Here is a 27,659-nt window from a genome sequence, read left to right on the forward strand (position 1 = left end):
CACCTCCCATTTTTATCTGTAGCAAGGCCCAAACTTCCCCAAAGGTAGCTTGGATGAGTGATTTTGCATAATCACAATAAAGCTGCCTTTTGGGAAATCCATGATTCAGAACGATCTAGAAGTAATCATTGTAAAATACAGGCTGAACTGGAAGACGTCTACATTTACTGAGTAGACAGCTCAACAATGCATTCAGTGCTGCTCTTATGAGTTGCCCTGGCATTCTTCAGAATTATAAGACCTTTAATTCAGGACAAAATGGAGCAGCATAACAAATCTGTTTTCTGGGGTTGGCCCAGATCCAGCATTTTTACTCCTAGCAAAGACAGAGCAATGATGAAGTGTAATGTAAACACTGCTATTAGAAAGGGAAAAACACTTTTTAACTTTATCGTTCCCCAGCTGGCTTGATGAACTAAGGTCAAATTGAAGCCTGCATTCTTGAACTGACAGTAAAAGAACAAACTAAGTCATTTGATTGGATGTCTTAATAAAGAAAGAAAAGAAATAAAACCGATAATTCAAAGTTGATTTGAAGGTACATGAAAGAGCAGGAGAAAATGTCCTGGATTGGTTATGAGTAGCTATTATACCAGTGTTTTTTTAGAAAAAGATGACTTCTAGCTCTTAGGAGCAACAGACTCACCTCACCAGATAGTCAATGAAGTTTACAACTCTCTCTCTGAGTACTTCAAACTTGGTTTGCTTCTTACTTGTTCTTCTTAACTCCTTCATTTCCAATAAGGACTATGGGTGAAAGAACATATCTTTTCTGGTGACAGTGAAACAGAAAAACCTTCAGAAGGGGACATTTACTCAGGCAGAGGCAACCAATGCCCTTTTCAGAAGGCAGGGTGGAGTTTTATTTTTTACTTAGAAGGTCTGACAAGAATCTCTCCTCTTAGATGTTTTGTTTTAAATATACATTAAGTGAATTTTCAGGGAGAAAAGGAGACGTTAATGTCATTGCTCAGTTACTACTCAGAATTCAATTGTTCACTTAAGAAAAAGAAAAAAAGGGGGAAGAAAAGTAGAAAGAGGTAGAAGTGAAAGAAGAGAAGACAAGGAAAAAGAGAACATCAACCACCACCACCACCACCTTGCTTTTTTGTCATACTAACAGAATAGATTCTACATGCTTTGTTTCACTAAGACTGAAACTTTATGCTACATTTACCATAACTTGGTATTATGGTACAAAGAAGGTTTTGCATTTTAAAAATCAAGATCCTAAAGTGAGAACTATCTGAAAAGAATACACTGGACATACTGTGGTTCAAATTTCTGCTCTATACTGTGATTACACAATAAAAAAGTAAAGAAAAGTATTTAAAACTAATGGGTTAGGCTCTTTTGACCTAACCAACCAACCAAAAAAAAATCAGATAAATAATCAGGGTTTTTGTTTGGTTGGTGTTTTGCAACCATGTTTGTTCCCATTTTTCTTTAGTACTAGTAATTCTGTTTCTACCCATGTTGTATAATAAATTGGTGACTGTAGAGCTGAAGATGGCAGCAGGATAAACAGGATGCTCCATTTGTAAGTAAGTTATAAAGTTTGTATTTCTCCTGGCTGTGGCTTAAAAATGAAAACAAAACCATCTAGGCAGAGTTAATCTAGAGCACAAACTGAAAAAAGGGAGCATCACACAATATAGCTAGAAGGAGAAGAAAGACACCTGACCTTCTGCAGATGATAGAGATCTGTCTTCTGTAGGCCCTTTGGCTGTGACCCAGAAGCTTCTTCTTCTTCTTTGGCTTCCACTTTTAATATAAAAGCAACACACAGCAGCAATTAGGATAAACCCAAGTCAAGAGAACAAACATTTGTATCAATCCAAAGAAAATAAATTTTACTTTTTCTTTTTTTAGTGTGGTAAGGGATCAAGGTGTCATCAGATAAATGATTTCTCTCAGAAGATGAAGATCAATAAATATTACATAAATTATGTTGCTGTGAGTTCAAAAAACCAGCTACTGAATTTTAAGTGTTACCACAATGAAACCAAAACATAATCAAACAAAATCCCCTTAAATCAACAGTGAAAAGCCTCAAATATTTGTATTATAAACACCTATAAAAAAAAATCAAACAAACTTAAAACTATTTCCCTTTGACTATGCCAAGGTTGTAAACAACATAATCTGCACCTTAGCAAACCTGGTCTCCACCTTCCAATTCACTATTTTTGACCTAACAGTGAGTATGAAAAGAGTACTATGGTGAAGTAATCCACTGAAAACATAAAGTGTATGATAGCTCCTTATCAAAGAAAACAAAAACCCCTAACTGTTAGAATGTATTGCTGTGCTTCTTCCGGAGGGCATGTGGCTCTGATAAAGTGCAAGCTGTGCTGGGAACCTGACACTCATATGATTTGGCCCAAATATAAGACAGAAGGAATACAGCTGGAGAATATGCATTATTCTCAAAAACATGCATTTCTTCTCATCTATTGATAATTCCTGGCTCAAGAAAGGCATGATTTAAGATTACAATATCTATTAAACTCCTTACTCCATTTCATTAATATGTATCAGAGCCTTAAAAGTAATTCTGATAGGACACTCTGTCCTATTTAACCCTCTCCAGATATAATTTTAAGTCCAAACTGTAATGTGTAATTAGTGCCAAGGAACCAGAGAGCAAACAGTCAAATATTTCTATTTATCCAATGAGATTAGTAACTTTGTAACTAACAAAGATTTTTTTTGAAAATCAAGAAATAGACATTTCTTCAAGATGGCTGACTGTCTTAATCTTTAATTTTCCCATTTGAAAAAGCTACATCCCTTTAGTGCTAGTGTATCATGTAATTTGTTCACTAGCTCATGAACTCTAAAATTATGACATCTGCAGTTTCTTTTTACAGAAATCCTCATGAGTCCATGAGCATTTTACTCATGTAAAATACTGAAACTTATCTAACATCTTACATTCTTCTAAGCCTTTGACACAATTTATGTCCTTAAGGGTAGGCCTTCCCTGTGCATGGATGATCTGTGGCTGAGAAAGGTAGGCTATAGTCTGGGTGCTACCTACTAGAGCTATCTGTGCAATCTCAAGCAAGTTTCTTTCTTTCCCTGGACTCTAGCTGCTGATTGTAGCTGGACTCAATGATCCAACTTCCAACCCCTTAACATTTTTAGGCTCTGAAAATTGGCTGATGCTATGATGGCAAAAGAACAATATCTACACATCAACTGGAGGGAACCCCCTTAGTCCTGTAGCGAACTTCCTCATTCTGTCTTTCCAGGCCACTATAGCCAGGCAAACTTTCCCTTTCATCTTCTACAATGAACAGTCAGTAGGTGCTCTGTGCTAGAACTACTGAGAAATACAGATTTTTCAGTATCTATAGAAATCTATAGAAAAATATAGGTTTCTGAATCGAACTTTTTTTGATTTTTTTTCCAGTACTGAGGATTGAACTCAAGGCCTCTAGCTTGTCAGGTTAAGTGTGCTACCCACTAAGTGGTACTCCCAGCCCTCCAATCCTTTCCTTTTTGTTTGTTTTTCAGATAAGGTCTCACACTTCTGTTCCAGCTAGTCTTCTACCTCCTGAATAGATGGTACAGTGTTTTCTTTTTTCTTTAATTATTATTATTTTTTTTTGTGGTCCTGAGGTTTGAACTCAGGGCATTGTGCTTTGTACTTCACTACTTGAATCACATCTCCAGTTTCCAGACTGTTTCTGAGACAGGGTCTCACTAATGTTTTCTCATGTATCCTCAAACTTTGATCCTCCTGTCTCCAGTTTCCAAATAGCTGGGATTACAGTCATGTACTACTATGCCTGGCCAAATCCAAAAGATTTGTAAAAGTTTGCCAAAACAATTAAAGTGGGCATTCCAAATAAGATACTTTCACTATGTCATTTCTAATTCTATGAGCTTATGCACTAAAGCTGCTTCTGTCCCCAAATGTCATTAAATCTTTCCCTAAATAGGGAATAAGTACAATTTTTGTTTTAACCTAAAGAATACCATACTCAATGCTAGAAACAGAGAAAGAGAAGAGCCCATGAAAAGTAAATGATCAGTATCAAGCTGTGGGGTACCATAAGAACACAAAAGGCCTAGCACATTAGGGAAGAGAACATGACTACCTACACAAAATCAGGAAACCCCAAGCAAATAAAAATGATCATGGTCTTGCAAAAGAAAGGCCACTACAACCTTCCAATACCAAGGAGTGCCAGGTTGCCTCAGTTCATTTTGGACTGAAAGATGCAAGCTTTTGTAAATCTGATTAAAGCCAGCCTCATGCATATTCTGTAAATCAGCATACCAATGAGCCTCTTGACTGTACAAGCAGTTGATAGCTATTAATTTTTCAGGCTTAAAATGATTTATGCAGAATGTCTGAAATCCATAAAGAACTTGATGAAATACTTAAGGAAAACACCTAAAAGGAGCCCCCTTAATTATAATGCCCTGCTATTCTCTCCAATCTTTTTCTTTCTGTTGCCTTTTTCTTAGATAAATCCCAACTGTCCACCTGAAGAATTTTTTTCTCTGTTTGATGCTCTGCATTGTTTGAACCAAATCTAAGAGAGAAGCAGCTTGCTTTTTTTTTTTTGAGGCTTTGGCATAGTGACTGATCAAGAACTACTTCATTTCTTCATCTCTCAGCACATCAGGACCATGGGGTTTCCATGTCAGTTTGCTTAGCTGAGTGGCACTGCCAGTAGAATTGGCAGGATATTATACTCTCACCATCGAGGCTCTGAAACTCAGCCAGGAACTCCTCTATTCTCTTTGCTGTGCTGCCAAGCTGCTTTTCAGAAGAGGAATTAAAAACCTTGAAACATTTCTGGAGTATGGTCATCAGTTCATCCTTTGCCAACATCCTGGAAAAGAGTGACAGGAGATGTAATGTGACTGGAAAATGAATATACTTAAAAACATTTTTTACATAAATATTTCTGCTCAGAAGAAGATGGCATAAAATGTTCTATAGTAGTTCCCACAGTTTTTGGAGAGCTTTTCCTTAATGTATGAGACATTCAGAAGTACTCTTGAAGAGTTCTTAGCGTAAAGTGTAGCATAGAAAATAAAGATCTGGGTTCACAGCTTGGCTCTGACACTTGATTCTTAGCTTCCTTGTCTTTAAAATAGAAATTATAACTTGCACATTTCACAGGTTAGCTGGAGACGAAAAAATTAAATGAATGAAACATGACATGTTAAATGCAAGCTTGCTTGAAAGTACCAAAAATGTAAGTAACATAATCATTTTTCTAATTATTACCATTTAAACTACATTTTCTATTTCCTATGGGCCTTATTAACATCACTCAGTAACTCTAAATAAGTTTCAATAAATCAGAAAATTTTGCTCATTACTCACGGCACAGGCAAAGTGGCTGAGTAACTCATTCAAGGCCTCAGCAAAAATCTTGATTAGAAATGGAGAGGGAACACAGATACTCCAAAATTAGGAACCTCCCTCAGAGCCATTACTTACAGAATCTCTCCACTAAAATCACAATAACAGCATGAAATGGTATCAGAGTCAATGTTATGTAGGTATATAAATTATTTAAGACCACAATGATCAAAAGTTCTAATATTAACCATGAAGAAACAATCAGTCAAATCCAGAATATGGAACCATTCTGCACAACTAACTGATGTCTGACTTTTTTTATAATAAAAAATTTGGTTAAAATACTAATATTATTGTGTTAGTAGAAACAGATGTAAAGGTAAGTAGATTATGACTACCAAGAAATTAACTGGTTACTTTGACTAAAATTTAAATTAAAAAAAAAAAAGCCACAGAATCTGGTGGGCAAATAAAAAGAAATATTTCCCCCAGTACATAATCTTCTGCTTCTATGATAATTACCTAAAGTATAATTGTTTATGTAAGAATGAAAAATAGGTAACAGGTCAAAGAAAAATAAGCTAAGACATTTTGCTCTTGATTACATTAGATAATTTAAATTTCCTGCTTTTCTATTGCCCAGATGGTATTAAACGTTAAGTTAGACGCACTTGAACAATTTGTTCTACCTGACCTTTAGCCTTAATCGGGCAGACAACCTCAGCATTTCCAGTGTCCAAGGAATCACCAGCACTGGCTGTGTGTGGAGGGTGAAGAGGATGAGTGCCGGGGAAGTCTAACCCATATTAGCAGCTTCCCAACTACAGGCAGCCACATTTCACAACCATTTTGCACTCCAAATAACAGAATATGGAAGGCAGCCAGGCCTATTCTATTATTAATCTTGGAGATGCCAAAAAATGGCATTTAGTCATATTACTTTGAAGCCAAAGTTTATTAACTTTTAATGTGCCATTTGACTGGAGGAGATAGTCTTTCACCTCAGATGTAAACTTCCAGACAGTTATTGCTCTTGTTATTCTAAACCAAAGATTATGTTCTGTTTGCAGAATACTAAGAAATCTTCTAATTTTCCAAGTACTCTCCAGTTTCATGTAAAACAGTAAGACATGAGGTAAAGATGAGCAGTAAGTACTTAAATTACCCCATAAAATCATACATTTTTTCCAATAAAGTTATAGAGACATAGAATTCACAAAGATTCCTGCTATCAGTATTATTACTCATTATTATAGACTTTCATCACTATAATAAAATTTGAAAAAGTAACTCCAGCACTGAGGAGGCAGAGGCAGGAAGACTGCAAGTTTGAGGGCAGCCTGGGATACATTAATAAAAAAACAAACAAACAAACACTGACCCCGCCCCCCAAAGAAGTACACATTAGCAAAGATGAAGCTCATTATTTGCATATGATGTGACTAAAGGGTGGCTGTGTGAGTATAAGATAAAGATGTGTGAGTATGTACACTTGTATGTAAATGCAACCAATACCTTATATTAAACTATGTAACACAAAAAAAAGAGTATGTTCAAACATGGCAACAAAGGCAGAACTGTGCTAGGAGAGGTTGTGTCTTGATTCTTTCTGCAATCTTCATTTCTTCCCACCATGTGAGATCAACATCTAAACCCAGAGGAAGAAGAGATGAAAAAAAAAAAAAATCTCAACCAGTTGAGCCTGTGGTTGCTCAGCAGTCTGGTGAATAACCTCAACCAGAACCACAACAAAAGTCAATATTACACCAGTGCAGGTTAAGAGAAGATGAAGGAGAATCTGAGGCTTAAGGACCTGACCTGGAAGTCAATTTCCAGGAACAGTCTCAGGCAAAGGCTTGGTGCATCAGATCTCTAGAGCCCACCAAAGTGCCAGAAGCAGGCAAAGGGCAATCAGAGGCTTAAATGAAGATAAGCTGAAATGATGCAAACTTTTTAAACTGGATATCTGACTCTGAACTCTCTCAAAGTTTCACAGTTTTCTCAAAAAAAAAAAAAGGCAATAAAAACTACAGAGTACTCAGCAATGTACTTCATAGCAAATTTATAAGACCTACAAAAATGTGAAAGCGCTCAATAAATCAATAGTTTAAGTTGTAACAATATTAACAAAGATACAAATAATTCCAAATTAATTTATAACTTTAACTGTGTGAAACAAAAATTGTTCTAAAACCAATTCTGATTAAAATAAGTGTTTCTGGAAAAAAGAGGGATAATGTGTGTGTCCTCTGAGTATATGCAGTAGGGCTATCAATATATCAAAAGTATGGGCTGGGGCATAGAATGTTTGCCTAACAAGTGTGAGAGGCCCTGAGAATTCAAAACCTGTACTGCCAAAAAAAAACTATAAGCTTCAATGATTAAAATTAGATGGTACCAGGCCAGGCATGGTATCCTACACCTGTAATCCCAGCTACTCTGGAGATAAAGATAGGGAGGGGGCTCATGGTTTCAACGCAGCTCAGGCAAAAAAAGGTAGCAAGACCCAATCTCAACCAACAGCTGGTGTGTTAATGAGCACCTGTCACCCCAGCTATTTGGGAAGCATATTATCACGGTCCAGGCCAGCTTGGGCAAAAAAGTCAAGATGCTACCTATAAAATAATTAAAGGTGGGGGGCAGCACTAGGGGTATGGCTGAAATGGTAGAGCACCTATGTAGCAACCATGAGGACCCGAGTTCCACATCCAATACCACTTTAAAAAAAAGTCAGATGGTACTTAGACAGGAATAGAGAGGTCATGAGAAAAGAATAAAAATGCAGAAAGAGTTCAAGGTACACATGGAGTTTGATATATACCAGAGGTAGCATTCTGGATCACTGGGGAAGAAATGTTAGGTGCTGGAATTAACTATTTTGAAAAAAATTACCTCACATTATGTATACAAATATAATTTCAGACAGAATAAAATAAAATAAAAATGTAAGTATGTTTGGGAATAGGGGATGGACAAGCCCATCAATCATAAAACATAAAAGAAAACAAGATACTTACACATGATAAACCCAGTACCAGCAAGAGTGTGGGGAAGCATACTAATATATTGCTGGTGTAAATGTACCTTTATAAGTCTCTATTAATGTATGCATTTTGTGGAAGTAATTATATAATGTGCAAACCTGTATGCTTGTGATTACTGTTTGGAATCGTGAAGAGTTCTATCAAATAAGGGATGATTATGTTTTATAGCAATGATACACAATGAGTTAGTGATATTAGTGATAACTAACATTTATATGTGTCTAAATGTATAAAGTGTCATGATAGAATACTTTATGAGGTAGTTTTATTCTCATGTATGAGGTAAGGAAACAGAGGTAGAGAGAATTTTAAGTAACTTGTCCAGATTCCCAACATCGGTAACTGACAAAGCTGAGTTTTGAATCTAGACACTTTGGCATGACATCCATTCTGGGGGAAGGGCAACAGTTGCCTTACATATTCCAGGCTGGTCTTGAACTCATGATCATCTTGTCCATCCTCTCAAATGCTAGGATTATAGGCATGCACCACCATGTTCATCCATGTTCTTACTACCAACCACATATGCTGCATCTCAAAACACAGTGTCTATGTTTAAGAAGGTGTAAGGAGGCTAAGATGATTGACATGGAGAGAGCCGGAGATGCAGTCAGAGAAAAGAATGGGGGTGGGAAAGATCACGTGGTATCATTATATAGACTATGGTTTTTACTCTGAAAGAAATGGGGACTTAATGGGTAAGTAACATTATTGGGTATGTTTTAAATAGACTATTCTGCTTTGAGAAAAACATGCAGGGGAACATGTATGAAACTAGGAAAACCAGACAGGAGGCTAATGCAGTAATCCAGGTGAGAGACAACAATGACTTAAAACACAGTGATACCATTAAGGAAGAGGAGGTCTCGTTCTTGATAAATACTGGAGGCAGAACACAGGTTTTTGGCTTGGACAATCAAAAGAATGAAGAAACTGCAGAAAGATACTAGATTTCAGGATTCTCATCATGAGTTCAGTTTTGGATACAACTTAGAGATGTATGTTGGATATCTAAGTTGGAGGTATTGGATGGGTAGATGGACATAATAGTCTGGTGTTCAGGAGAGGAGTTTGGGGCTTATGACGAAGAACCAGGGCACTGTCATCAGAGAGAATAGAAAGCACCAAAGAGACTGAGAAGGAGCACGAGCTGAGGAAGGAGGGAAACAAAGAGAATCTGAGTCCTGGAAGTCACTATGTAATCAGTGATGCTTCCATAACATAATTGTCAAGTGCTGACTATAGCTTATGGAAATAAAGAGAACTGACCATTAGGATTAGGAACATGTAGGTCACTGGAAACGTTGATGAAACTAGTTCTTATGGAATGCAAAAGCCTAACAGGAATCAGCTTAAAAGACAATGAGAGGAGAGGAACTGGAGACAGTATGATAATGCCTTTTGATTTTGGTATATTCCAACCAATATTCTATTTAAAAAATAGAATAAAATTTAAAAGAAAATACCCAAATTTAAAAGTATGAAAGTTGCCACAGGAACTAAAGAGAAGGGAAAAAAACAAGTTTGAAACATTAATGCCAGAAAAGAGCATTAAACATTTAACTAACTTAAGAAATGATGATATCACTATCAGGTAGATAGAGGGTTAAAGGATTGTAACAATGTGTTAAAAGTGCTATGGGTTATCATTACAAAAAATGTTTCTGTTTCAGACAAAAAAAAATTTAGCAATCATTAAAAGCAATTATCTTGCAGGCAAATAAACCTGCTCCTGCACGCAGAAAGCCAATCATGTCGGTTTAGTACTAACTATATAAAGGTCTAATTAGCAGAACAATCCATAAGAAGAAACAGGCCAATCCAAGGCAAATGAAAGATCTTTCGACTTTTAAGTTCTCAAGTTCCAAACAGACATTACTACTGTAAGACACCTCTGAAAACTATTTAAAACTCAAGTTTGCAAATGTGTTATGTCAATGAAGACTAGAAATTAAGAAAACAAAACCAAAAAGGCTGAAATTAATCAGAGATTAATTCAGAGATTCTGAATTCTAGTATATTTTATACTAGATGCCACTCCCTAGAAACTGTCCAACCTCACAAATGGGGGTGAACTGTCCAAACCATTAGTTCCTTAGCACCCAAGGCCTTCCCATTATAGCTCTTACTAATTTATTGTGACCACCTGCCTACTGGTCCACCTGAATCTTTCACTTGATCAAAATTCTTTGTTGACAAGGCCCACAGCTGTCATCAAATCAAGCATTACAGATGAATAAGGCAATAAGTATGCCTTATTCATAAAATAAAGAATTTCATGACCTCAGGTCTCAGTGAAAGGTAGTTTAGCCAAGAGTGGGTCTTAAGCTGATTCCCCTAGATGAGTACCTGGAAGTGATGGTGACTTTTTTGGTATATCATGCTCTTTTAAGGAAAACTGTGAATCAAAATAAATAAACTTAATTTCATCCTATGGCTAGAAAGACCTTTCATAAGATAAAATACACACATATTTATTGATGTATTTTAAAGTATAACCTTGAGTTAACAACATAGAAGAAGTTGTCAAACTTAAGCTTCATCAGTTATTTCTGAGTTTAAAAATTAATTTCTAACCTAAATTTTACGAGCAAAAAAAAGGCGTAGTGACATTAGCTGTTTAATAAATTTAAAATAAAAATTCAGATTTTTCTTCTATTATCATATGCTCAGTATTAGCAATATAATATCTCAGCCCAGTTTTGGAACCAATTTGGAACCATCTTGCTTTTCCATGGAAAAAGAATTCTCCTTTGAGGTTTCCATTTTTCCCCCCTTTTTTTCTTCTTCCTTATTTATTTTCTAGAATAGTGTTTTTCAAAGCATCTCCTCTAGGGCTATTTGTCTGAATATGCTAGATGACTGATTAATACAAATTCCTGCCAACTATCTATATTAATTCTTTTATCATTGTTATAACAGAATTCCCAAAGCCAGTTACTTTGGAAGGAAAGAGGTTTATTTAGCCCATAGTTTTGGTGGATGAAAAGTCCAAAGTTGGACACACAGCTCCATCAATTTTGTCTCTGGTGAGGGTCCCCTTGGCTACGTGGCATTAAAGGTGGTGTGAGGAGAGATCATATGACCAACGGAGGAAAGGAAGCCAGACAGTGGGGAGGGCCAATCTTGCATTTCATAACAACACATTCTCAGAAGAACTAACTTACTGTGTGAGATCAGCATTAATTGTTTCTGAGGACAGTTCCTCCAGTGACCTAAGCACACCGTACTGCAGCCACATCTTAAAGGTTCCACCGTATCTTATAATGCCATACTAGGGACTAAGCTTCCAATGTATGAATCTTTGTATGAACCACATCCAAACTATAGCTCTATCACATCCAGGTTCTCGGCAGTATATTCACAATCTTTAGGAAGATGGCAGAAATCTACATGTTTATTACACCTTAGTTGATTCTTATGCACCCTAAAGCATGAAAACCATTACTCAAAAAAGTGACTCAATATATTATGCTTTTAATAGTCAATAATTTAATTTTTGGCTTATTTCATGCCAAGCCTATAGATAATTATGGAGAGCCTAATGTAATGCAAATTCAGGAGTGGCAATCCTGTTCCAAAACAATGAAGTTACATTTTGGTGGCTATATTTTATAGCTCTTGCATACATAAATCTAGAATATTATAAGCATATCATAGATTGTGAAGTCATGTCAATTTTCCCAACTACACCTTTAGCTCTAAAGTTGCTCTGCAGTCAGGAAACAATGCATTATTTAAATTCCAAATTTCTAATCTCTTTGAACTAAGTTGACATGATCAAAAAAGTTAGTATTATTCAGATCATTTTTTTTTTCAGTTCAATGAAAGCTGAGCCGACCTGCTTATATATTACTATTAAAGTCAAAAGCCTTACTCAGAAATTAGAACAATTCCATTCAACTTAAATTCCTTTGGCTGTCAGTCAACTTCAATGTGTAAGTTTGTTCTTACAGTAAGCTCCTAAGGTTACACTTGGGGTGAGCAGAGGAAACTGCGTCTGTACATTGTGCTGCAGATGAGTGTTAAGGTGGGGGATGGTGTGTTTGAGTCTGCAGAAACTCCCACTCCTGGCTTATTGTAAAATTGTGTATATACTCTGAACATGATCTATGGGCCTAAATCCCATACATTTCCTTTTACAGTCACCTCTCAAATAATTGGAATAGGGCTGAAAAATGTACTGACTTTGAAGATTTGACTTAAGGTTCTACTCTGTCAACTAGAAAAAAAGTCAATGTTTCTGGCCTTGGTTTCCTTGTTTGAAAGAAAATAAGATAACTGTAGATGAGTAAGTTTCAACTGATAGAGGTAGAGAAAAAAGCAAATTTCCCTCAGAATTGGGGCAAATGTTTTATTATCCTCAAGAGTTCACTGCTACTGATAGGAGAGTACAGTATGCTTCAGGTTGAGCTGATCCATCAGTTCCTATAAACTGAGGACTCTAGTTTATATCACCCTCAAGACTTCACATATGAGCTCGGCTCAGTGGCTCACACTTGTAATCTCAGCTCCTGGGAAGGTTGAGATTAGAAAGATCATTGTTCAAGGTCAGCCCAAGGCAAAAAGTTAGCAAGACCCCAGTCTCAACCAATAAGCTGGGCACAGTGGTACATGTATGTAATCCCAGCATATGTCCATGGCCAGCCCTGGGCAAAAAGACCCTATTCCAAAAATTACTATGGCAAAAAATGGCTAAAGGCATGGCTTAAGTGGCAGAATGCCTGCTTAGCAAGCAGGTGGTCCTGAGTTCAAACTCCAGTACAGTTAAAAAAAGAAAAAAAACCCAAACACTTTATCATTTATACAAGATTCTGTAAACTTTAGAAGTCTGAAAAATTCTTGGTTTAGTGTTTAATTTTTGGTGAGTGTTTAGAAATTTTCTCCTATAGGAAGGTAAATTTTTCTTTGTTAAGTCTTTCACAGCTGATCAGGAAAAGCAGTGTATTCACTCAGCTCTCTATTGGGTTAGCATCATTGTTTACTTCTTGTTCCCAAGTCACAACTTATCTTAAAACATATTCTTATATAACAATATTAACTCATATCTTTCATTCTTCACTGACTTTTTTTTAAGGAACAGTTATAGAAGATCTATAGCATAACTACCATTGTCAAATTAGGACATCTATTACAAATGCATACTTGCATGATTCCCACCCCACCCCCCCCCACCACAAAATAATGGCTGTTACATAATTTTAAAAAAACATTCAAAGTTCTGTCTTTTTTTCCCCTTATGAATATGTGACATTTGCTAATGTTATGAAAATTCCTCATAAATGTTTTTATTGTTGTTGCTGTTTTGAGACAGGGTCTCACTTGCTATGTTGTACAGTCTAGCCTCAAATTCCTGGGCAGAAGCAATTCTTCTGCCTTAGTCTCCTGAGTAGTTAGGACTACAGGCTGTGTGGCACCATGCCTGACTCCCCGTAGATATTTTTAAACAGCCATGAAATAGTACATCAGGTAGTTCAATGGTTATTTAAAAATGGCGGTCTTTAGAAAAAAAGAGTTTTTCAAGAGAAATATTGTCTTCTAAGCTAATTTTTTATTGTTGTTGTTTTCCTTTTTGTTGAGACAGAATTTTGCTTTATAGTCCAGCCTGGCCTCAATCACTGATCCTCCTGCCTCAGCCACTCCAGTGCTAGGATTATAGGCATGCACCACCATGCGTTGCTCTTTAATTTCATTTTTACAAAAATATTCAAACTGAAAATTTTATGAAGATATTTGTTCCTAATAGTATGTTAGCAGACTTTCTTTCCAAATCAACATTCAGTGATCATTTTCATCTTATTCCCTCTCATGACCTGAAAATAAGTTTGACAACAGAGAATAAGAATTCCTAAATGGAAAAGTGTCCCTGACTTTTTGTCCCCATCTAGTATGAGCAGAGGAGGAAAGATTAGTCCCAGTCTGGGAGCTCACAGACACTTTTCCTCTTTTGTGGTACCCAAACTTACTTGTCCTTGCTATAGCCGCTATATTTGATCTGCAGTGTTTTTCACATTTCTATGCTTTTGATGGACTGTATTTATGACTTCAGCTTAACAAAATGACTGAAATTGTACTTTCTCTTTATTGTTTCTGCTTTTCTCAGAGCCTCATACTCATATTTTAGATCTTGGCAAAGAATAGTTCAAGGTACTGTGGTTGTGGTGGAACATCCATGTAATCCCAGTATTTAGTAGTCTGAGATATAAGAATCACAAGTTTGAGGTCAGTCTACACAGTCTAAATAGCAAGACCCTGTCTAAAAACCAAACCAACCAAACAAACACAAACAACAATAACAAAAACCCTCTCATTGTTTTATCTGTAGCTATGTGATTTTCAAGGGTGTCACTCAATGGCTATTCATGCTTCAGTTTCCTCTGCATTAAAATACGAATCATAGTATATGCCATTAAGGTGTACTGTATTACATCAGAAAATGTACTGAAAGTGCCAAAGATAGGGCCTGGTACATAGCAAGCCTTCAACAAATGGTGGTTACTATTGTCACCATTACTATTATTATACCCTACTTGGAATGGGCTGTACTCCAAGATTAACAGACCACAGAAGCTCAGAAGGAAATGAATAAATTCTCTGACAAAGCAATCTATGAATTTAGGAAGACTAACTAAAGAAGGAAGACAACCACTAATTATGAAATTAAAACTGAAAATCTAGTAAGAATTAATTAACTGGGTATTTTAAGATAAGGATGTTTACTTCAATAGAAAGCAAAACCAGTCCCAGAAATATTGTAGTTCAAATTTATAAACACACAGAAAGTTTACTGGGATTTTAAAAAATGAAATAAAACAACAGTTTTTTAGTGGTGATGCAATGTCTATGGGGAGTTATTTTTCCAGATAGCGTAAAACTAGTTTCACATCTTAGACTGCACCTGCTAGATCACTAACATTTGTATTATTAAGTTTCTGAACTTAGAGTGCTTTGAGTGTGAATTTCCCTCCTGCTGTGCCCATCTGTTCTTTTCTTGTGGGCACAGAGGAAACTAAAGCTACAAAAACATTCAGTTTCCAGACTTCTTCAGTTATGTTCACATGAGCACTTTTATCTACTGCAGAGAGTCCTAAACCTGTATATAAAAAAGTCTAGCTCACATGTGACTTCTCTTTCTTGCTAAACAAGTGGTCATTATTTTTATAGAATACTAAGAAGCCACCATACATTTAACAAGTTAAGTCAAAGCTAGGTATGGTGGTGCATGCCTATAATTCTAGCATTTGGGAGGTTGAGACAGGAGGATTAGGAGTTTGAAGCCAGCTAACACTACACAGCAGGACTCTGTCACAAAATAAAACAACCAAAAAAAAAGTAAAACAAAAGATACAAATGATTGAAACTTCCCAAGGTACATTTGCCAGGGATGGTAAAGGGTCTCTTATTTATATAACACTAGATAATTTATGAATTATCCAACGTTAATGTGGACAGAGCCAGCTTAGGTGGGGGAAGGCATCAAGGCAACTGCCTAGCTGGGTGCAGGTGGCTCACGCCTGTAATCCTGATACTCAGGAGGCAGAGATCAGGAGGATCATGGTTCGAAGCCAGCCAGGGCAAGTAGTTACTGAGACCTTATCTTGAAAATACCCTACACAAAAAAGGTCTTTTGGAGTGTTTGAGTGGTAGAGTGCCTAACAAGCTCAAGGCCCTGAGTTCAAGTTCCAATACTGCAAACAAACAAACAAACAAAAAAACCAACAACAAAAAACATGCTATGCCTTTTTTATTATTGCTATGTCTCCTTTTCAACAAAATTGGAGAAGAGGGCAGAACAGGTTCTGCCCAGAAGTGAGGGGGGTTGGGGGAAGAAATGGCCCCAACAATGTATGCACATATGAATAAAAAAAAAGAAAAAAAAAAAAGAAACATGTCTGAGATCTCCTTGTATAGTGTCAATATTTGACTAAACAACCACAGATTTTCCTTTAAAAGACATAAACTCAAAAACAAGGTAAGTCTAATAACGAAGCGCATGGCTGCTACCTTAAAACACCATAAGCTACATACAAATATTCTTAGACACAATATGGCTACTTATGAAACTTTTTGGCAGCAGTGCTCTGGAGGAAGGTGTTACTTACTGGCAGGCTCAGAGCATGCAAAAAAAGAAATGAAAAACGAAAAAATTACCTCAACAACTGCAAGGCAGATGCATACTCTTCTGAATCCCATATGTTCTTTTCTAAACATGTGCAGTACAACTCTCTGATCTGTAAGTGAACAATGTATTTGTGAGGAACCCAAAGTCATACACATTACCTTATTAAAATCATATGTGCTTAACACAAAAAATTAATGTTATTACAACATTAATTTCTTTAGATGAAACAAGCTTCATGGCACGTATTACATGAACACAGTACAAAAATATAATTTACAAAAAAGCAAAATAAAACATTGGGAATGGCTGATATCAAAGACACTTTCCAATAAGAAAATGGTAAAAGAAAGAAAAAGGCTTTTGAAGGCTCAATGGCAGAAATCACCTCAAAAACAATTCAGTCTTAAAATTCTTGTATTTGTTCTCCAAAACTTTTGAGTTAAGGATCTGAAAATTAGGAATTCTTCCATTAACAGCTATTCTACAGATGACAAAGGTCAGCAGAGCATAATTTTGCAAGGAGCAGAAGTACTGTGTCTCTTTTAATTCTTGGTGCAATGTGAGGTTGACCATAAGCATTTTTAAACAGATTCCATTTCTCAGTTCACTAGGAGTAGAGAACTCTCTCTCTGGATAGGTGAAAAAGAAGTGTTAACCAAGGAAGGTTTATATGCTGTAGCACAAATACATTGCACAGGACATAATACCACTGGGATCCATGTGACTGTTTCTAGCTGAGGACTACCAGAATAAAAAGCACTGTTTCAATCACCAGTAATGTGTACAGGTGGAGTGGATTGTGCTTTTACTGTATGAATTGGCTCCATGTCAAGTGATGACTGAATGCAATAGAAATCAGAGCAAAAATAGTACTACTTGGTACATACCTGTCGGCCCAGTGGGTACTTGGGAAGAGAAGAGGTGAAATGATGAAGACATCTCAAAACCAAGAAGTAATTTATATGGTAAATGTACAGGTTTTCTAGTAGTGATTGCGTTTCCTCCTAAAAAAAAAAAAAATCACAGATTATTAATATGTAAGGCACTAAAATAAAAGATAATAAAATGTGTTTCATGGGTATACATGTATATAATTTCTAGAAAACCGACAAGGATATATAGAACTATAAATTAGTCTTAACTCGTGAAAACTACATATGAAAAAAAATACATATCAAATCCAGTATAAAGGTTGGGTATTTTTCATTCAATATCAACTGGTGATATTAAATACTGGAATTGACACTATAATCTTGTAGTATTGCTGGCATCACTACAATGTCTTGGCCTCCCAAATTATAAGTGTCCAACAGAGCACTTTTATCATTCGCCTGCCTGTATCAATCACCTGGTATATACGTCTATTGCCTTCTACCACACTGGCGTTAGAAGAGATCAACAGAGAGGGCAGTACCAATGTAATTAACAGTAGCTGAAGTTCTGCTTGTGATGAATGATGTCCTAAAGTACTGCTCAATTGTATTTGGAGGAAAAGAAGACAACATGAAGAAACACTACTGCTGATTTTGTCAAGTCTTTGCCTCTTGCTGGGAATCTCCAATCCTTGTTTTACTCAACTTACCAACTGAGAAAAGTGAAAGAGAAATCTGACACCAATAAGCTTTATAATTTAGAATCCAGCAAGGATAATATTGAGGACAGAATCTAAGAAACCTAAGACTGAGGTCTAGCAAATCTGCTCTTCCACATTCTTTCTGCCATGACTGCTCAGAAAGAACAGAGCCAAGAGACTGTAAGATTGAAACCTCTAAAAGCCTCTGATAAAAAAATGACTCACTGTGCAGTGTGAGAAAGTATGTGGGAAAAGCATTGCATGTCCCACAATGGAACTTGGTCAGAAGATACAGGAAATGACACCAAGTTCACTTTCCTGAGGACAGAGCAAGCATATATAATTATCAGTCTAACCATCAATTCAATTGGTGCTACTTCTGTGAATTTTAATCTAACATTGGCATAGCCCACGACAAAGTAAATATTGTACAGTCACATAGTGTTTACCCTTTAAACAGCAGTTGTGTGATTCTTTCCTAGATAGTATCATCCAGTGGTTATGATCTAATGTACTTTATTATTGAATGGGAAAAATTTTAATGATGATGAAACTAAATGGCTTAGAATTCCTTCACACATTATATCCATGATCATTTTATTCCCATTGAGAAATATCAGTTCAGCATTCACTCAGTATTTATGGAAGGGGTTGAAAAGCTGAGGTTCAGTTTCACCATGAGTAATAATTGAAAAACACTAGAATGATGAAGGTCTGTAGGTACTTATACCAGTAGCTTTTCTGTCTTATTGCTTGGAACACTGATAATTATCATACTAAAGAATGAAAAAGTCATTTTGAGAAGATGTCCCAAATCCCAAGAATTGTTCAGACACATATTAATCTTTGACATCTTACCTGTGAACTACCATGAAAATGGCTTCTATGTTTTACCAAGGCAAGGAAATGATTGTGCTCACTTCAGCAAAATGAAGTATGAACCAGCACAAATGAATTTTTCCCTTTTCCAGAAAATGCTTCCCACAAAGGAACTACTGAGTGGACATGGGGTGTTTGAAACCAAATGTTGGTAGACTATGTCCTATATACATATATGCACATATATTTTAACACAATAAAAAATGGGCAAAGAAAACAAAAAAGAAGGCTGTGGATAGACTAATCTTGTAAGTCAGCTTCAAAAGACATTTTACGATGGAGGGAAGAGTATGACATTTCCTTAAGCTTTCTGAAATAGTTTAGAAATGATTTAAAAACACTATACCCTATCTCAATATTTTTCACTTTTCAATTCTCTTTATAACTACGTACTTCTGTTAACATTTTCTTTCTTTTTTTCTTTTTAAACTTTATCATTTTTACATTTACTCCCATGTGTATACATTGTTTGGGCCACCACCCCCTTTTACCCCTTCCCCCTCCCCCTCCCTGTAACATTTTCAAAAGTATTCTTTTTTTATTTTTGTTGTCTAAGAAACCAAGTAAAGGACTTAAATTACTGGGCTGGGTCTTTCAGTAGTATCTTACAGATACCCATTATTTTTAGTGGTTAACCATGCTGAAAACAATATCACATATATCAATAGATTCAAGCAAATCAGATACACTTTTCTAAATTCTAACTCACTTAGAAATCAACTCCTTAATCAATGTCTGGGTCATTACATGAAAGCACAAGGCAAATGAAAGAAAATCTTTACTGTCCAAGTGTCCTTTCTTATTATTATTTGAATGAATTCATCAGTAATAGAAAAAAAAGATCTAAGTTTCTTGTCATAATAAAAGTAGTCATAATCAAAGAGTACTTTAATTATATTTTTACTATAAGCTGTAACATAAAGATTGCATGAGGCTATTGACTGTTTGCCTTGATGTATGCTTAAATAGCTTTAATTTAATTTTTTTGGCCATTACTGGGGTTTGAACTCAGGGCCCTCATACTTGCTAGGCAGGTTCTCTACAACTTGAACCACTCCACCAGTCCCTTTTTATGTTGAGTATTTTAAAGATAGAGTCTCTTGGACTATGTCCAAGCTGGCTTGGCACCTCGATCCTCCTAATTTCTGCCTCCAGAGAAGCTTGGATTACAAGCATGAGTCATCAGCACCCAGACTTAAATGGCTTTTAAACAGGGATGGTTTCTGGAGCTAAAGGAATTTATTAAAATAATAATTGTATTTCATGCTATCTGTATTACCTACTTTATTCGTTTTGTGGAGCAATTACATGTATAAGTAATTGGGTGATACAACAGACTTGAGTATTTTCACTTTAATTTTTAAAAAGCATTTATTTATTGATTAATTTATAGACAGGGTCTTGCCACGTAGCCCAGGGTGGCCTCGCATGTGCTATCCTCTTGCCTCAGATTCCCCAGTGCTGGCATTACAGAGTGTCTTAGCGCGCCTGATGTAAACATGCTTTTTCCTCAGGTATCCTTAGTGTCGTCATATTTCTAATTGTGTAGTACATCTCTGCCATATTTATTCATTTTATACTGAAGACTATACTCTTACCGGTTTGAACAGAAAACCTCAAAAATTATTTACTTTTTCATGTAACCTGCCTTTTATGTTCTCTGTCTTATATACATATCTGTCGCTGCCTTCACTTATTCAAGGAAACTCCCAGGGCACTTTGTGGACACTTTTATAAACTGACACCTGCAAAAATGTTTTGAAGAGAAAATCTCCCACTACCTATCTGTGAACATAAAGTCTGCTGAAATATGAATCCTACTTTCTACTCATTTTTTCCTACACACTATTCATAGTTGTTACCATATCATTTTATAATTCTATTTATATCTCATTTAATGAAACATAAAGTTCACTTGATCGTCAATGATTTTTTTTTTTTGGTTGTACTGAGGTTTGAACTTAGAGACTTCTGTTACACAAGCGCTCTACCTACCATTTGAGTCATACCTTCAGCCCTTTTTGCTTTAGTTTATTTTTATTTTTCAGTTAGGGTCTCCCACTTTCTCCTGGGGCAGCCTCATGCCACAGTCGTCCTACCTCTACCTTCTGTGTCTGCAAGCTGGGATTCTATAGGCATGCACTACCATATCTGTCTTGTTTTTAAAGATAGGGTCTTGCTCTTTTGTCTGGGCTAGCTTCAAACCATGATTCTCCCACCTTCAACTCCTATGTAGCTGGGATCCCATGCGTGCACTGCCACATCAGGCCAAAATTAACATGTTTCCCCACCCCCCCAACTGGAGATTGAACCCTGGGTCTGGAACATACTAGCCTGGCAGCAAAGCGTGCCCTGCCTCCAGTCTGTTATTTACTAATTTTTGAGACAAACACAGGAATAGAAATATCAGTTTGCTATAAAATAAACAGAGCAAAGCTGGGTGAGGTGGCTCATTCCCATAATCCTAGCTACTCAGGATGTGGAGATCAACAGGATCTCAACAAATAAAAAATCTGGGCATGGCAGTACACACCTGCAATACCAAGCTCGAGGGAGATGTGAAGTAGAGGAACGAAGTCCAGGCTGGCCTGGAGAAGAAAAGTGAGACCCTACTGGAAAAATTACTAAAGCAAAAAAAACCAAACAAACAAAGGTCTGGCTCAAATAGTAGAGCGTGAGGTCTTAAGTTTGCACCCCAAAATTAATAAATGAATAAAAATAAAATAAGCAAATAAATGAACAGAGCAAATATATACAAATACATAATAGCAGCCTCCTCATGCTTCCTCAAATGTGGCACTCCAATCTTGGGTCCTTTTAGGAACTCTCTTCCTCCAAATTCTTTCATAGCAAGCCCTATAATTTCCATTAGGTCTTTATTAAAAACCTATTTTCTCACAGTGAAGTCCTTACCCAAAATTTGTACTCCTTCCCCATACACATCAAACTTTATATTTCCCTTCTCTATTTCACTGTTTCCTTATTAGCAGTAATCACTAGCATTAAACACTTTACTTATTTGTTTGTCTCTGGATAGAATGCAAGAACAGGTTTTGTTTGTTGTATTCATTTCTATATTCTAGCACCAAAACTAATAACCAACACACAACAGCCTCTCAAAATACATTTATTGTGGCCTGGAGATGTAACTCAGTGGTAAAGCACCTGCCTAGCATGTACAAGGCCCTGAGTTTAATCCTCAGCACCAAAAAAAGAAAAAAAGAGTAAGGAAAAAAACTGCTGAAGACGTTTTAATGAAAGAAGCCACCATTCATTCTCTCTTCAAAATTCAAGCAAGTACTTGTTGTCTTGATGGGACTGGGATTTCCTAATTTTTCAATAAAGACAAAGTCTGAATTTGAAATGTAGAAGTTCTCAATTTGTAAATGTCAGTTCTGTTTTAAAAAATAGTAGGAACCTAAAAAACACACTTATATTAGGCTGTGAATTGCCATTTAGTGTGTAATAAACTCTCTTAAGTCTGTTACCTCTAACCTCCACAATCCTGTCTGTCATTCAAAACTCACTTCTATACTAGGCTGTTCACTTATATGACAGCTGCTATTAACAATTTCTTTGGAGAAGCCAATGTGCATATAAAACTCAAAAAATTCAGTCACAGAAAAAACAATAAGGAAAAATTAACTTTGCCATGATTGTTTGTTCTTGTATTTATTTCTCTTCTAATTTCTATAGTATTATCTTTTCCGTATCTAGAATTGTATGGATGTAGTAAATAGTTAACTTCAAGATGATTTAAGGAAAGTGTATGAAAACATCTGTAAATTTTTGTAATTTTTTTTTTTTGTAAATGTTTCATTTCTTACTTTGTAGTTTACAAACATACAAAAGAGAATACCACTCTTTAGTAGTAATGTAGAATAAACAAGATTAAGTGCAAAACAAGGAACAGAATAGTATTATACTTTTCTTTACGGGGGTGGCTCCCAAATATATATATAATTACTGGTATATATGTAGAATAAGTCCTGGTTGTATTCAGGGACGGGAAATGGGTAGTTGGAAAATAAAGGTAAAAGTGTTTCCTCTGTATATTGTATTTATCTTTTCAGTTATATACCATGTTCAAGCATTATTTATTCAAGAAAAGAAAATGTCCGTCAGGTGCCAGAGGCTTACACCTGTAATCCTAGCTACTTGGGAGGCAGAGATCAGGAGATTGTGGTTTGAAGCCAGACCAGGCAAAAGGTTTGTGAGACCCAATCTTGAAAATACTCAACACAAAAAAGAGGTAGCGGAGTGACTCAAGTGATAAGAGCACCTTCCTAGCAAGTGATCTCCTTGTGGTATTACCTATGTTGTAGGGCTAACTCATAAATTTATAGCTTATTACTTCTCTCCTGGCATTATATATCAATATATAATATTATATCTTCAAATCAAATCAATACCTACTTAGCAGCAGGTATCTAAGCTGCTTGGCTTCCTCTACATGCTTCAATTTATGACAGCCTTTAAAAGAATACTAAAATAAGATTACCTGCAAATTCTAAAATTGCTACATGAAAAGATATCTAGATAGCAGATCTCTATAGATCTAAAAGTGCTTATAAACTAGATTAGAAGAAAAATACAGTATTTTTGCTAATATTTTTCTTGATAAGAAAAAAAAACCTTACCTTTTAGTCAAGGTTTCATGTCATCTTTAATATTCATATTCCTAATTCACTATCAACTCAGTACCATTCTGTGCATGTATTAGGATACAGAAGCCTATTTTATAACATAAACTCAATAAACGTTTATGTGCATATTCTTTTCTCATGCAGGAAAAACAAAACAAACACAATTATATTCCTACCTTCAAAAATTTCTCATTGGTCAATAGCGCAACTTGCTTTTCTGAAGCTTGCTTTTCCACGTACCTGTAATTTTTACCATGCCATATATTAAAAAAAAAAGAGAGAGATAGAATTAAACTATCTATGTATCTGAATACCATAAGGGAGAAAAATAATTACCTAGATTGGGGGCCACATTTTTTTCATTTCTTCTCAAAAATAAATTTAGGGTGAATGCTAATTTTTAACTCCTTAAATCCGCTACACTTGTCTAATCATAAATAGGAAATGTTATTTCTAACATTCTAGTAACTCTACAGAACAAGTAAATTTTGTAAAAATATTTCTCTTCATGTCAAACTTTTAAATCCAACAAAGAAATCCCATCATTAAAAATACAATGGTTTTATATTGTCCAAAACAAAATAAAGATTATTATTCCATTTCTTACTTTAATACCAACTGGATCTGAGATTCTCTATTTTGCTCCAATCTCTAGTATATGATGAGTGAAATATGTACGTCTCTTTTTACCTCCTAAACGATGGCAGACGTCGGATGTTTTCACATTGATTAACTGATAAAAAATTTATTCTTCTCTTGGCTTCTGGAATATTGCAGCACAGAACACTTAAGGGCTGTGAATAAAAATGCTCCAGTAGAGAAAGCTGAAAGAAATATGAAGATTTAATATATTTCTTATGTTTTGGCTAGAAATCTTTTGCTCAATTTTAATGTTTATTTTGAGGGCAAAAGTATTTATAGCACTACTATAACTAATAATGTTACAATAACACTGCAAACAACACATAAATGGCTATATACTTATAATATTTTTAAGGCTACAATTTTATGGGAAATGTCAGAAAACAGTAACCTCAGAAAATGCAAACTAAAAGAAATTAATACAAATGGATAGATTATCTGCAGCAGCAACTCACAATGATTTTAAATATAGTATGGATGGGACTGGGTATGACCTAAGAGTCTAACAGATGCCTCGGTACTCATAAAGACATCTAAAACCTGGTGGCCTTGTACATGCCTGTAATCCCAGCACTTGAAAAGCTGAGGCAGGAGGATACAGTGCAAGACCAGCCTCCAAAAACAAAACAAAACAAAAGAAAGCAAAATGGAAGACACCAGGATACCAATCTAAAATTAGTTAAAAATCTGAATTGTTATAATAAATAAAAATACCGCATTGGTAGAAGCTGTTCCTATACCCCCTTAATTTACCTCATATAACTTTAATCACCCCATTTTAATGATAAATACTAAATACTTATAGTCCCTATCTTTCTCCTGAGCATTTTTTTAAATCTAAGACCCTGCTAAATTAACCATACCCAAAAAGAAACATGCTTTTCTCACAAAGAGAAATGGCTCTATATTAACATGTACAATTAATAAATGGTACCAACTTCCAACCCACCTGTAAAGGTGCAGCCTGTATGCCACCTTGGTTTTCTCTTACACACCCTATCTCATTCTCAAATTTGTTTCCTCCTCTTTATTTCTACAATCATTACCTTAGTTTTTAGGTCCTTGCCACATCTTGTCTAGATTAGCTTTCTAATACAACAGCGGTATATTAGAAAGCGCTGGAATGTGCTTACAATTTTGACCTGGCTAGGTCCTATTCCTTAGGATATACTTCCATCCTCCTATGGAGCCCCAAGGCATGTTTCTTTCATGGCTCGTTACTCAGAACTATAAATGTGGATTTATTCTTCGGCCTCCTTCAGTAGACAATGAGCAATGTGAAGGGAGAAATTTCTTTTTCCTCTGTATATTTAAGGCTCAGCACAGTGCCTGCCTCAGTGTAGATTTTTGATAAATATTTATGAGTAAATAAATGAAAATGCATGAAAAGAAATTTAGGAGGTTATGCCTCAATATCATTTAATTTTATATATTACTAAGGTAAATAATATTTTCTTGATTTAAAATACCCTTCTTAAAAAGTCAGTGTTTGGGGAAAAAGACACACACCAGCCATAGAAAATCACTATGCTGTTTTATATGAGAAATAATCTACAACTTCAAGGCACAATGCAAAGATGAGGGTTATCATATTACACTTTCTCACTAAAGGTTGCTAATGTGTAGATCTTAATGAATTTCACAACTGGCCTATGCTCACAAGGACTACACACTGCTAAGATAATTTAGGTAGTTTCCAAAAACAGGAATTTACATTATTTTTTTAAATAACAGGAAAGAGGGTCTTCTTCAGGTTAGAGTAAACAAAAAAAATTTTTTTTTAACATCTTTAAAGGTTATTAAAGAAAGAGCAGCAAACCATATATGGCATACAAAGCTGAAAACATTTTCTCTCTAGCCCATTAACAGAGGAAATTTGCTGACCCTTTAGATCTGGCATTTCTTAGGCAGAAAGTCCATAGCTTTCATTAAGTTTTCCTCCCCACTTCCCAATGATTAAGAATCACTGGAATGAAGGGACCTCTTTTTCCATTACTGATATCCTAATATATGTATTCTCTACATTTTGCTGCAAGGTAACAAAGGAATGGTAGAATCTGGGAAAAAAAAATAACTTGAATTAACTTATTTTAGATTTTGTCACTTAAAATGACTTAATTATTACACTAAACAGTCTGAAATAACATGCAAATTATTTAGAATCAGCTTGCGAATTTTCAAACTCATTGGGGCATCTTACCTGAAGTCCTTTTATAAAGTTCTGAATTGAGAAATCATGATATAAGAAGATGTTGGTCAGAACCTGTAACACTTTTTCACTTATTTTGAAGGGAAACTGCATTGTAAGAAGTAGCTGAAAGAGATTAAGAGGCAGGAGAGGAAACACACTTCTTAGTCTTGACTCTTCATAAATAGTATAAATGAGATTTAATTATGAAAGCAGTAGTAGCTAGATTTCTTTTTTAGATCAAATAACAACCAAAAATATAACTTAATTTGTATCAGAGTAACAACAACAAAAAGAAGCAATTCATACTACATTCTCAGGACCAAAGATGGTCACCATACTTCATCTGAGTTCTAGTTTTTAAATTAGAAATTAAAATTATTACCTATTAACTATATAATCTGTTTTTTCTGACACCAGAGGCACCAAAGAAGCTGTAGGTGTTAGCAGTTCTTATTATCAGATAAGATTTCTATTTTATCCTACTGATTCAAATTAATGATGTGCTATTATTATTTATCTAATTTTCAATGGCCTATAAGGATGTTTTATATTTGAAAATGAAATATCACTCTAGGATTCTTAAACAAAACCATAGTTTGAGAAGCCCAACTGAATTTGGCTACACCCAAGTAATATTAAATCTTGTAGGTGGAAAATTTTCCTCTAAAGTTTGAACAAATCAGATGGATATCACTTTTGTGGACAGAAGTATAGAAATGGTTAGTAAATAAGTGGACAGGTTGTCATTAGTTTACCTACATAAGCAGCATGAAATACATCTTAAAGGAGTGTAGGAAAAAAATTATGGATGGTCAACACTAAAGAATCATATTGTATTTGGATAAAAATGTTACAGTAGCTAAGGCCTAAGAAGTTTTTGGCACTTGTTGTCAAGAGTAATACAACAGTAAGGAATCCACTAAAAACTTCAAATTGTTTTATGTAAAATGTAAGATAAAAGCATATTGGTAGCTGGATGTGGTAGTACATGCCTATAATCCCAGCTCTCAGGAGACTAAGCAGGAATATTGGGAGTTAATAACATTGCATCAAAAACCAAAAAACAAAAACATTGATATTACTAGGAAGTTTGTAAATTCTATTAAAATTTATTTTAAAAGTCTATAATTTTTCACTGAGTAGTGATATATACATATATACAGACGTAAATAGATAATCATTTTTTTCATAAAGCTTATATTTTATCTGGGGGCATTCTATACAAAGTCA

At 35.4% G+C, this 27,659-nt stretch overlaps 1 protein-coding gene and 1 pseudogene across 3 annotated transcripts in view; one reads left to right on the top strand and one right to left on the bottom strand.

The window, feature by feature from the left end:
- The window catches only part of Orc3 (origin recognition complex subunit 3), a 58,423-nt gene that overhangs the window by 10,962 nt on the left and 19,802 nt on the right, over positions 1-27,659 (bottom strand). For all 3 annotated transcript variants that reach the window (XM_020163796.2, XM_020163795.2, XM_020163799.2), the window contains 8 exons: positions 26,439-26,552; positions 24,287-24,420; positions 23,773-23,836; positions 17,386-17,502; positions 16,528-16,607; positions 4,720-4,853; positions 1,685-1,764; positions 647-747 (listed from right to left, as the gene is read on the bottom strand). In XM_020163796.2, coding sequence (XP_020019385.1) covers positions 647-747; positions 1,685-1,764; positions 4,720-4,853; positions 16,528-16,607; positions 17,386-17,502; positions 23,773-23,836; positions 24,287-24,420; positions 26,439-26,552 — 824 coding nt within the window. The remainder of the gene's footprint in view (positions 1-646; positions 748-1,684; positions 1,765-4,719; positions 4,854-16,527; positions 16,608-17,385; positions 17,503-23,772; positions 23,837-24,286; positions 24,421-26,438; positions 26,553-27,659) is intronic.
- LOC141415580 (leptin receptor pseudogene) lies at positions 18,287-18,914 on the top strand (annotated as a pseudogene).

This window comes from Castor canadensis, chromosome 1 (assembly GCF_047511655.1).
Source record: "Castor canadensis chromosome 1, mCasCan1.hap1v2, whole genome shotgun sequence".
Taxonomy (NCBI): domain Eukaryota; kingdom Metazoa; phylum Chordata; class Mammalia; order Rodentia; family Castoridae; genus Castor; species Castor canadensis.